At 41.2% G+C, this 13,510-nt stretch overlaps 1 protein-coding gene across 1 annotated transcript in view; it reads right to left on the bottom strand.

The window, feature by feature from the left end:
* Positions 1-13,510, bottom strand: part of LOC126259812 (ras-related protein Rab-24-like) — a 47,240-nt gene that overhangs the window by 3,672 nt on the left and 30,058 nt on the right. Inside the window, exon 4 of the mRNA XM_049956851.1 lies at positions 788-935. Within this exon, the coding sequence (XP_049812808.1) occupies positions 788-935 (148 nt within the window). The remainder of the gene's footprint in view (positions 1-787; positions 936-13,510) is intronic.

The following is a 13,510-nucleotide window of genomic DNA, read 5'->3' on the forward strand; positions in this document are numbered from 1 at the left end:
GCCACCCTAGGCAGTTGCCCAGTTTGCACCCCCCTCCCTCTCATGCATGGTTGCTTACATCTTTGGGTAGGTTTAGTGACATCTCTGAACAGTCAAAGGGACTATGTCTGTGATACAATATCCACAGTCAACGTCTGTCTTCAGGAGCTCTTGGAATTGGGGTGATGCTAAACTTCTTATTGAGGTTTGTACTTTAGTGTTATCTTCAATCATGTTACACTTTGATCAAGGTGGCAATGTAAATATTGATACCATTTCAAAATTCCCCAACAGAAGCAGTGAGGCTTCTATGAATTTCATACTGTTTAGTTAGTGAGTATACTACCTACCTTCTAGTTCCAAATAATAACTTTTGTCAAAATTATTCCAAGACCAATTCCATCTACGTGTGTTTGGCAAAAATTCAATAACCGAACATATTAATTGTTCAGTTTACACATTATTTTTGTTTCCCTGTTTACAGCATTTTTTGAATTTTCTTAAATGCACCCTTTATATGAGTGTAGGAATAAATAGTTTCTCTACAAATAAAGATATAGATCTGGCTGATTTTATTTAATTACTGATTAATTCTAATTCTTTTTGGATCAGTATATAAAAACAGTGTGATCATTTGTAATAAGACTTTTTTAAACAAACAAAAGCACAAGCCATACAAAATAAAACAAAAATCCACCTACAAGTGGCGAACAGGACAGAATGAACTTTTTATGTGGGGAAACATGACTTATGACAAGTATTAATCATAAATTTCATAATTCCCAAGTACACCACTAATATTACATACCAACATTATACCCAGTTTTGCTTGATGTTTCTATAAAATTTGCTTGCAGGCCCTCTGCATATTTTTCCGCCATCCCGATTTCAACTTGTCGGGGTGTGCCTTCCGAAACGGTGTCATATTTGGTACCGCACAAATATACTTTGCAGTCCTAAGCAAACATAAAAAAATATAGACATAAAATGACAAAAGTAATTTAGATCAACAGCAACGAGGAGGAAAAATCTCTGCATTTTAGGAGTGAATGACTACTTACATTTTAAAGATTATATATATACAGTTACAAAAACAATATTAGGGAAAGGGTAGCTGCTACTCACTATATAGCGGACATGCTGAGTCAAGTCCTTCATTGAAAACACACACACACACACACACACACACACACACACACACACACAGTGCAGCCAGGAGGTAGATGGAGGATGGGAAAGAGAGGGTGGGGGTAACGGAAAAAGACTGTGTGCTGGTGGAATAGAGGGCTGCATAGTCCTCGAATGGAAACAGGACAGGGGCTAGATGGGTAAGGACAATGACTAACAAAGGCTGAGGCCAGGAGGGTTACAGGAACATAGGGAGAGTTCCCAACTGTGCAATTCAAAAAGCTTGTGTTGGTGGGAAGGATCCACATGGCACACACTGTGAAGCAGTTATTGAAATGAAGAACAGTGTTGGGCAGCATGCTCAGCCTCAGGGTGGTAGAGTTTTTTGGCCACAGTTTGTCGGCAGCCAATCGTGCAGATTGACAGCTTGTTGGTTGCCATGCCCATGTAGAATGCAGCACAGTGGTTGCAGCTTAGCTTGTAGATCACATGATTGGTTTCACAGGTAGCCCTGACTTTGATAGGATAAGTGATGTTTGTGACTGGACTGGAGTGGCTGGTGGTGTGAGGATGTATGGGACAGGTCTTGCATTTAGGGCTACTACAGGGATATGAGCCAGGAGGCAAGGGGGTTGGGAGCAACGGATGTGTAGGGATGGACATGGATATCGTGTAGGTTTGGAATGCTGCAGAACACCACTGTGGGAGGGGTGGGCAGTATAGTAGGCATGACGAGATTTAGTCGAAACCCTGGTACAGGATTTAATGGGACTCTGAGGTGGTGGGTAACTGGAAAGATAAAGTTGGGGGGGGGGGGGGGGGGGAGGGGAGATAACTACCGTCTGCAAAGACCTCAGTGCGATCCTTTGTGTATTTTGAGAGTGACTGCTTGCTTGTCACTGCAGATGTGATGGCCATGGGTGACTAGGCTGTCTGGAAAGGACTTCTTGGTATGGAATGAGTGGCATTGTCGAAATGGAGGTACTGTTGGTAGTTTGTAGATCTAATATGGACAGAGCTACTGATGCAGCGATCTCTGAGATGGAGGTAAACATCGAGGAAGGTGGCTTGTTGGGTTGAGCAGGACAAGGTGAAGCAAATGGGGAGAAGCTGTTGAGGTTCTGGACGAATGTGGATAAGGTGTCCTCACCCAAGAGCCAGATCACAAAGATGCCAATGAATCTAAATCAAGTGAGGGGTTTAGGATTCTGTATGTTTAGGAAGGATTCATCTAGATGGCCCATGAATAGGTGATGCCATACAGGTCCAAATAACTGTATCCTGGATTTGTTTGTAGGTGATACCTTCAAAGGAGAAGTAACTGTGGTGAGGTATAGTTGTTCATGTTTACTAGGAAGGAGGTGGTTGGTCTGAATCCATTGGGTGTTGGGAAAAGTACTGTTCAATAGCTGTAAGGTCAAGGGCATTAGGGATGTTAGTGTAAAGGGAGGCGGCATCAATAGTGATGAGCAGGGCACTGTGTGGTAAAGAAGCAGGAACTGTGGAGTCTGGAGCATGTGATTGGTATGTTTTATATAGGAGGGTTGATTCCAGGTAACAGATGGAATGAGTTGGTCTACGGGAGGAGAGATTCCCTCAGTGGTGGCATAGTAACCAATCACAATGGGGTGTCCTGGGCAGTTAGGTTTATAGACTTTAGGAAGCACGTAGGAGGTTGGAGCACGGGGAGTGATAGGGGTGAATAGAGAGATGAACTCTGGGGAGAGGTCGGTGTTGGCCTAAGGATTTGAGGAGAGACTAGAGATCCTGCTGGATTTCTGGAATGGGGTCACTGAGGCAGGTTTTGTGGGAGGATGAATCTATGGCTGGTGGAGTCCTTTTAGCGAGAAAGTCCTTGTGGTTCAAAACAATAATGGCGTAGCCTTTGTCAGCATGTAAAGATAATGTCAGAATCAGATTTTACACAGTGGATTGGGGTTCTTTCTGCATGGTTAACCCTCACCTTCCAAAACTCACTCCCACCACCACACAGCATCCAAAACACAGTTATGAACCTTTACTCCAAAAGCCTTAGCCCCACAGAAATATTGGTGCTTTCCAAAGGCGCCATCTTTTGCCCCACTTCAAAATTCCATCATTTAGGACTTGGTAAAGACCATCTCTCCACCCAGGCTGTATAGCCACTAACTCTACCAATCAGACTTAACCAGAAACCAATGTTGAACCCTACCTAACTCAGTTCACAACTCCATCCAACGGTGATCTACCTACACTGCCCTCAAAACAATCCCTGTTAACAGAATGTCTTTACTTCTAATCTCTCTTCACCATAATTCCCCAATACTCTTAACATGCAAACTAATCTTACACCGACAGAAAGAACCGCAATCCACCACCTAAAAACTGATCCTAACCTTAGAATCCTACATGCTCACAAAGGCTACACCACTATTGTCTTGAACTGCAAAGATTACTTGGCATAAGGACCCTGCCAGCATCATCGCCAGTCTCCTCAAATCATTAAGCCCACCCCAGAATCTCAACCCACAGTCCACCTCTCCCCTCAACACTACCACTCCCAACACTCCCTCCGATTTTCTACATGCTTCCTTAAGTTATAAACCCAATCAACCAGGACACCTCATTGTGGATGATTACTGTGCCCCCAATGAAATCTCTGCTCTCTTAGACCAACACCTTCAATCTAATAGACAAAACCTACCCTCCTATATAAAAGATACCAACAATTTCCTCCACAGCGCGCGTGTGTGTGTGTGTGTGTGTGTGTGTGTGTGTGTGTGTGTGTGTGTGCGCGTGCACGCGCACGCACGATGTCCACATACACTTGTCACAGTGCCACAGAGGCAGGCTGGTGGGTGTGGTATTATGCTATAGGGGATATTCACCCGGGTTTCCAAGTGATTTGCTGTAATTTTCGAAAAGGCACAATGCCATCTGTGGGCTACATAAAAATTACTATGGACCAGCTGCATCCCTTCAAGCTCAATGTCTTCCCTGACAGTGATGGCATCTTGCAGTGGGATAACTATCTGTGTCAAGGCCATATTTATGCTACAGTCGTTTGACAATCATGACAGTGAACTTGCGCTGAAATGTTTGTCACAATATTTGCTCGATCTGAATCTAATAGCACACATGTGGGAAGCTACTGTGTACCGGCTGTACGCTCACAAACCATCAACCCGTGATTTATGAGAATTGCATAACTTGCATCTATGTCTACTGGCACGTACCTCTGGAAACATAACTACGACTTCATGAATACATCACATGCTCTTTGCTGTGGTATTGCGTTCCAATGGTGGACTGGCACGTACCTCTGGAAACCTAACTACGACTTCATGAATACATCACATGCTCTTTGCTGTGGTATTGCATTCCAATGGTGGACTGACACGCTATAAATCAGATCATAAAATTTTAGTTCACCAGTGTACAACATAACATACAAGTGACTCCCATAACAAAAAAAGTGAGTAGATTATCAAATATTAATTCAAATGAAACTATATGGTTCCAGAGACATTTTCAAGTCCCAAATGTCCATGACATATGCATTCAGACTGAAGTTATGAATGAAAATTTGTACCAAGGTCGGGATTCAAAGTGGGCAATGGGCTGAGGCATGAACGGGAATTTGGACTGAGGAGGGAAGCGTGCTAGGTAGCATGTGCAGTTGTATGAAGCCACTCTGCCAGGGTGTCACAGAGGTTATTCCACATCTGCCTAGTGAAAGTAGGACCCGTGTTCAAACCCTGGCCTCTGCAAATCTGCCACATCACTCTACAGATATATGAACGTTTATTGTTAAGTTTATTTACAGAATCAACCTGCAGTGGCAGCTTCTTCCTGTTACTATTTAAAATGACTGGTACCTGTAAGCCTGATGACTGCTTCATTAAAGGCTAGATTAACAAATTCTGATTTGTGCTAATCTCCTCTCACTGATAACGGGAGTCACTTCTAGATTATACACTCAGTCCATTCCATGCCAAGTGCTCTAATTATGGAAAAAGCTCCCACATGATCAGCACAGATTTTGCAGAAATTGTGTGTGAGCATTCACACACATTTCTGTGAAGATTGGTAAAGTTTTACTTTCACCACTATGATACTTGCAGAGATACAGTTATTTATTTGACTTAATCCTGCAGCTATGAAATGCACACCACTGAATTCTCGCCAACTTTGAGAGATAATTTCTCCAGCAATATTTCCTTGAAAGAAATAGAATTAGGCTTCTTTTACAACTTTTTGGGCTCTCTTAAGTGAGATGATAAAGATTTGCTGTGAAACTTTCACGTGGATAAGTTGCAGCAAAGCCAGCCAAAAAATAGATGCTCGAATAAATGAAATTTAGCTTTTTGTACCTGCAGAATAAACTTCCAACTTTGCACATAACAACTTACGAATCCTAGGTCTCACAACATAAAATTTCCTTCTCCTACAGCTTTCCTGTAGTTTACAAATTGATTTTTGTCCACTTTTAGAAAAAAAGCTTCCTGAAAACTCTCAAACTGTTTTTATTACAATGATCATGCTCTAAAACACCTAAGAAACTAGATTTGGTTTTGAAACGAGAAGGTGGAGGAGCATTGAAAAATGCGCCTTATTCTGCTGGTACTCAAATTAAATATGACAATTATGTTCTGAAACTTAAGTACTATCTGGGGAATGTAATATCTGAAGTCCTGATAGCTACGAAGTAAGACAGAGTCAGAAGAATTCAAACTTAACAAAAGGGCTGTCTTCTCATGACTCCTGAAGACAAATTGCAGTCTTGTTTTTCTGCTATAACAACAACAGAATCTAGCTGATTATAAACTTCAATAGTTAACTGTACATTATCCAGGTACTTGACATCACAGTAGTAAAATGGTTAATTAACAGGTGCAACACACGGCATATGAACTGCCCATGTTTTACACCATCACATTGTAAATTTTAGTGAATTTTTCACAGCAGTCTGCCTAAATTTTAGCAGTTCAAGTTATAGAGGGTTTTGAGAATGATTATTTTTTCAATGCTGCTGATGTGCTAGTTTGATTATGGTTTTGAAGTACAGCATATTTTGCTTTCAGATAGTTTGTGCTTTATATGGAACAGTAGCACAGTGATGAAAAACTGTATAATTTTTTGCTGTGGTCCCTGGTGGCTTAACCATCGCTAGTTACTTTCGAAGTGATAAAACTATAATCAGTTCATCATAAGAATAAACCTGATGTAAACACTGCACTATGTATTCTTCCGCATTTGCTGGAACCTCATTAGATTCCCTTTTCACGTGGGACTGCAGCCAAGCTGTCTCGAGTAGTGTCAAGTACAATAATAAGGGTATGTTTTATGCTGTGTGTTACACGCACATCAACTTAGCGATAATACGGGACAACAGCTTTACTGGCGCATTGAACTTTGACAGCACTGGCCGGTTAGCTGGTATAGCTAGCCTGCAGTGACGTGGCCAGCTACAGTTCACGCATAAAGAGAGACAAGTAGAGGAGCAATACAGCTTCGAATGTCATTAATTTTTCAGCAGAATGAAATAATACACTGCAAATCTCCCAAAATACACTCCTTAGACGACTAGACGAAAACCACAACATGTTATTTTTAGCTAACGTACTACTGTAATTAAAAACAAGAATTATGAAAATTCCTGACTTAACCACACAGTAATTTTTCTGCATATGCTGTGAGTAATGTACGAGAGTATTGAAGGATTTCACTGTATAGTTAAATACTGAAGCCACTGAAGGTATTACTTACAGTCACTGGGGAGATCTGAACCAACCACGGATAACTGCGTTTGGTTCACATTCCATTATGCTACTGAATGTGCTACACGTTCACTGTGGGTTTTTGTATCAACTGCAATATATACATCATTGGGAAAATTTCAAAGCTGATAATCTCTGTAAATTTATGAAAAACATTAAGAACAGCATATTTCTTGCCACTTTTCAACCGTGTTCCACGTGCATGTTTCACTACAGACCACAATGCTTCAGAGGCTGTGACTGTACACAATGTTTGAAATAAGACCTACGTAGCTAAAGCACGATCAAGGAAAAAAAGTTGATGGCTGTTAATACATTTCAATACCTTAAAGTTTCATTTCATGCAACTTCTTAATAATATATCTAACACATAAGTAGGACCTACTTCCAAGAGCGTAACAATACCAGTGTAGGTGTGCTATGGCTTCTGATCAATCATCATGTTTGTGTGTGTTTACATCAGGTTTGTTCTTATGATGAGTGGATTATAGCACCCCCATTGCCATAGGAGCCACACCCAATAGCTGTGGAACAAAAACCATGGGTGGGTTTCTTTACACAAGATCCCAAGCCTAATGATACATCTGTAAGTGATGAAAGCTGAAGTTAGAAGAGCCCGTATGTTTACTTCAAGCTACTTTAAAGTTTTTAAACTTTTTATTAATTTGCTGTAGAGTGTCGTGTGAGCACAATGCATAAAATCCTATGAAACATCCTGCATTGTTATCTGTACAAATCACCACTGTTCTGGAGTTGCTTTCTGCTAACCTGGCAGCAAGACAAACATTCTACCATCTGAGCTACCCAATCAAGACTCACAACCCATCCTCACAGCTTCAGTTCTGCCAGTACCTCATCTCCTACCTTCCAAACTTCACAGAAGCTCTTCTGCGAGTCCCAGTCCGGCACACAGTTTTAATCTGCAAGGAAGTTTCGTATCAGTGCACACACTGCTATAGTGTGAAAATCTCATTCTAGATGACAAACATTTGCTCTGGAACTTCTTCCTCATTTGGAAGTGGACAATGAATTTCAATGGACAATTCTGTGGATAGACACCAATTTCCATCTCCAAGAACATGTCAACATGCAGACTTGCAAAATATGGGCAACAGGAAATAGACACCACAGCAACCAGTACCATTTCATTCTGAAAATGGTGACTGGTGCACACTGTGGGCACTGTTTATTGCAGGGCTGTATTTTTTCTAGGAGGTGAGCCCTGTGGGTCCTGTTACCTGTATAATCACTTGTACAAGCTATGAGAGTTTTCTGTGCACCAACATCATTCAACTCTTCCACAGTGTGGATATGTTGGTAGGGTCATTTTTATGCAAGATGACTACTCCACACAACACGCCCAGTGAATTGGCTGCTGCATCATCGGCATTTAGGAGATGCTACAATTACCAGCAATCCTTTCCCTACACCCTGGCCATCCACATCATCTGATCATCTGCATAACCTCTGGTTGTGGGTTTATCTGAAAGATTTGTTTAGTGTTCCAATTACAAACTTAGCTAAATTGAGGCATGCATTGCACAATCCAGTGACTGTGTCCCTAGAGACACTATCTGTTGTGGGGCATACTGTTTCTTGATTTCAACTGGTGGCAGAAAATGGTGGGTAACATGTTGAAGATGTCTTGCACCAGTCTCACGACAATTAGAAACTGATGTCATTTTGTTTTTTTAGTTGGTTTTTGGTCTCCACACAACTAAAAGCCAATTTTACCCACACTATGACCTTGCCATGAAGGATGGGATTGGCTACAACTACAGTAACTGTTTACTGCCGAACTTTTACAGTCATATAGAGTGAACAATACAGGTGGTGTAATGTGCAACTCAAACCATAGCTGTTGTACTGAGGGTATCTGTCATTTGTATCTGATCCCATTAACGGTAAGATGCTTACACTGCCATCTACTGGTGTAATTTGTTGATTACCTTTGTTCCACGATCTTTCCCCCTGCATCAATAATACGCTTGTCAAATCTGATGTCATTCTGAGCAGTGGTTCTTTTTCTACAGCATTTGGAAATTAACTTTAATAATGGACACCCCCTGTACTTTAAAATAGAATCAAACTAGCACATAAATAGCCTTGCACAATAAAAAGAAATTCAAAGTTCTTTATAACACAAATCATTTCCAAAAATGTCAGGCAGACTGTCATGAACTTAACCAAAATTTCCATTTGAAGGCAGTTTGTGTGTGTGTGTGTGTGTGTGTGTGTGTGTGTGTGTGTCAGATTCAACTATTTTAATACTGTTATGTCCAGTGCCTTTATAAAGCACAGTTAAATTTTTGAAGTTTATAACCAGTTTGATTCTGTAGTTCTTACAGCAGAAAAATAGGCTATAATATATGATGAGTCATGACAGACACCTTTTTTTAAAAATTTTTATGAGTTCTTCACCTCAGTTTTATTTCCTAGTCATCAGGACTTTTCGTATTACCTTCCGCAGATAGTACTACATAATTTTAGAACACAACAGAATGTGTCAGATTTATTTTGAGTACCAGCTGTATTTTCAATGTGTCTTCACCTTTGTGTTTTTCAGGGACTTAAATGCTCACATTGCAAAACAATATCTAGTTTTTAGATGGTTCAGAGCATGGCCTTTCTAATAAAACCTTTTAAAAAGGTTTGGCCTTTTAACAATTGTCAACTTAACCCTCAATTTGTCAACTACTGGAAAACAATAGGAGAATTAAATTTGATATTCTAAGACCTTTTATCGGCAAGTTTTTGTATGCAAAGTTTCCTGTTTATTCTTCAGTTACTTCTAGGGATATGAAGAGCTGAATTTCACTTTTTCACGTGTATTTTTTTCACACAACTTTGCTTCAAATTGTCAGTATGAAAATTGCTCAATAAATCTTCATTATTTCGCTTAAAGTGCAAAAAAATGCACAAGATAGCCTAGTTTTGTTTCTCTGAAGAAAATTTTGCTGGAGATATTATGTCTCAAAGCTGTCAGAAACTCATTGATGCATTGTTGAAAGGTGTGCTATGGGGTCATGTGTCCCTATCTTCACAAGTATTGAATTAGTGATCGTGAAACTTTACCAGTGTTTATTTGGAACATATGTGAATGTTCACACAAAATTTTATGAAATCCATTATGTTCATGCATGAACCTTTAGACCACTAGGCATGGAATGACTCACTTATGAGCCATTTAGCTTCACAAACTCCTTTCATCTCTTCTTCTGCCTTTCTAGGTTTCTCCACACTTATAATTTATAATCTAAAGCTAGTGTGTGAGGACGTCTTTCACATCCTTTCCATGCGTTCTCACCAACTTTTTTTTTAATTTGCTCCTGGTCTACCTACACCTCTAGTTCTTGTCATATTGCTTCATTCTTGTGTGACCTGATCTACAGTAAAGTGTCATCCTTCTTAAAAAATTTAGTTTTGCACTCTGTATTCTACATAAATATTCTTTTTTTATGGAAAGGATAGTTGCTACTCACCATATCACAGAGACACCATCACAGAGAGAGACAACAAAAAGACTGTCCAAGTGCAGCTGTGAGAACATGCAGGGATGAAGTGGGGAGGGGGTAAGGCAGCTACGAGCAGTTGGGAGGTTAAACGGAGGATGGGGAGGGGGTATCAGAACAGGGATAGAAGTGAAGAGACTGGGTGCATTGGTGGAATAGAGAGCTGTGTAGCACTGGAATGGGAAAAAGGAAGGAGCTATATGGGTAAGGACAATGACTAACAGAGGTTGAGACCAGGAATGTAGGATATACTGCAGGGACAGTTCCCACCCTTGCAGTTCAAAAGCTGGTGTTGGTGGGAAGGATCTGGATGACACAGGCTATGAAGCAGTCATTGGAATGAACATTGTGTTGGGAGGCATGCTCAGCATCCAGGTGGTCCAGTTGTTTTCTGGCCACAGTTTTTCAGTGGTCATTCGTGCTGACAACTTGTTGGTTGTCATGCTCACGTAGAATACAGCACAATGGTTGCAGCTTAGCTTTTACATCACACAACTGGTTTCACAGATAGCCCTGCCTTTGATGGGATGGGTGATGTTTGTGACAGAACTGGAGTAGGTGGTAGTGGGAGGATGTGTAGAGCAGGTCTTGCATCTAGGACTATTACAGGGATATGAGCCATGAACCAAGGGGTTGAGAGCAGGGGTTGTGTAGGGACAGATGACAATATTGTGTATGTTCAGTAGCCGGCAGAATATCACTGTGGGAAAGGTTGGAAGGATAGTGGGTAGGACATTTTTTCATTTCAGGGCATGACGAAAGGTAGTCTAAACCAAGACAGAATGTAATTCAGTTGCTCCAATCCAGGGTGGTACTGTGTCACGAGGGGAATGCTCTTCGGTGGCTGGACACTGGGTGACTGGAAAAAATAGGGCACAGGAGATCTGACTCTTACTAGGCTTTGGGGGGGGGGGGCGTTGTTTTGGTCCATAATGGCCTTAGATCTGACTCTTACTAGGCTTTTGGGGGGGGGGGGGCGTTGTTATGGTCCATAATGGTCTTAGTGGGACCCTTGGTGTATTTTGAAATGGACTGCTGGTAACTGCATATGCACTGGCCACATGTGGCTAGGCTATATGGAGGGGACTTTTGGTATGGAGCTGGTGGCAGTTAACGAAGTGGAGGTATTGCTGGTAGTTTGTAGGTCTGGTATGGACAGAGGTACTGATGTAGATATCTTTGAGATGAAGGTCAACATTGTGGAAGCTGGGTTGAATAGGACAAGGTAAAGTTAATGGGGGAAGGTGTTGAGGTTCTGAAGGAATGTGGATAGGGTGTCCTCTCCCTTGATCCATTTCACAAAGATGTCATCAATGAATATGAACCAGGTGAGGGGTTTAAGGATTCCTCTAGACAGTTCATGAATAGGTTGGCATAGGATGGTGCCATGTGGGTGCCACAGCCGTACCCTGGATTTATTTGTAGGTAATGCCTTCAAAGGAGAAGTAATTGTGGGTGAAGATATAATTGTTCATGGGGACTAGGAAGGAGGTTGATGGTTTGGAATCTGTTGGGCATTGTGGATGTAAGTATAAAGGGAGGTGACAAATAGTGACAAGCAGGGCACCATGTGGTAAAGGAATAGGAACTTTGGAAAGTCAGTGAAGGAAATGGTTGGTATCTTTTATATAGGTGGGTAGGTTGCAGTTAATATGCTGAAGGTGTTGGTCTATGAGAGCAGAGATTCCTTCAGTGGGACACAGTAACTGGTCACAATGGCTCATATCCCTGTGATATATCTAGACGCAAGACCTGTGCCATACATACTCCCACCACTACCAACTACTCCAGACCGGTCACAAACCTCACCCATCCCATCAAATGCAGGGCTACCTGTGACACCAATCATGTGATCTATAAGCTAAGGTGCAACCACTGTGCTGCATTCTACGTGGGCACGACAACCGACCATCTGCATGGATAGCCATCGAAAACCTGTGGCCAGAAAACAACTGGAGCAGCCTGTTGCTGAGCGTGCTGTCCAACATGATGTTCTTCATTTCAATGACTGCTTCATGCCGTCCGGATCCTTCCCACTAACACCATCTTTCCTGAAGTGTGCAGGATGGAACTCTCCCTGCAATATTTCCTACGTTCCTGTAATTCTCCTGGTCTCAACCTTCATTAGTCATTGTTGTTACCCATCTAGCTCCATCCCTGTTCTCACTCCAGCACTACTCAAGCATTCTACTCCACCAACATGCTAATTCTCTTTACTTCTCTCCCTTTTTATTTTACCCTGTCTCCACCCTCCAACATTTCAACCACCCCCTTCATCCAAACCCGGTTGCCTCTCCAATCATGCACTGCTGTTCGTAGTCTGCTTCAGCTGCCAGAGAGAGAGAGAGAGAGAGAGAGTGTGTGTGTGTGTGTTTGTGTGTGTGTGTGTGTGTGTGTGTGTGTGTGTGTGTTTTCTGACAATGACCTTGTTGGCCGAAAGCTTATTCTATGACAGTCTTTTGCTGTCACTATCTGTGATGAGTCGGCGAGCATCTCTGCTATACCATGGTGAGTAGCAACTATACTTATTGTTACATTCCATCCGGGATTTCCCATTGTTTAAATATTCTGCTTTGGCATCCTTGTTGTACTGCCACACAAAAGGAATGGAAGAGCCATTCTTTACAAGATTTTTGTTGTCTCGTTTTACTGGTTTTATTCCTGAAACACATTAAAGATAATGCCAAAGTGTATGTTCAAATCACATCGGATCTTTACTAGTTTCATGTCCAATCTGACAGCCAAAATAGCATATGTTATTTTTTCTAAAGCCATACCATCAAAAACCTTTTAGTTCTGAAACGAAACAACAGATCACACAAAGTTTATTACATTTACCATAGATGATGTGTAACAGCTCTTAAGCACACTTACACTGATAACCTCAATTTCATTATTGAAAAATTGTTACAAAATGAAAGACTTCATGTTTCCACCTGGTGTACTGAATGACTGTTCTTTCTAAATGAAGACGAATGCAAGATAGTACCCACAAAGAGAAAGCATACAATGCTATTGAATTAAAAGATTAGTTGTAAACTTCTTGAGTGTGTTACAGTGTTTAAATATTTTTTTGGTTAATGTTATGAAGCAATACAAAATGGGATAAACATGTGAAACCAGTAATAGGTA

Source organism: Schistocerca nitens, chromosome 5 (genome assembly GCF_023898315.1).
Source record: "Schistocerca nitens isolate TAMUIC-IGC-003100 chromosome 5, iqSchNite1.1, whole genome shotgun sequence".
NCBI lineage: Eukaryota > Metazoa > Arthropoda > Insecta > Orthoptera > Acrididae > Schistocerca > Schistocerca nitens.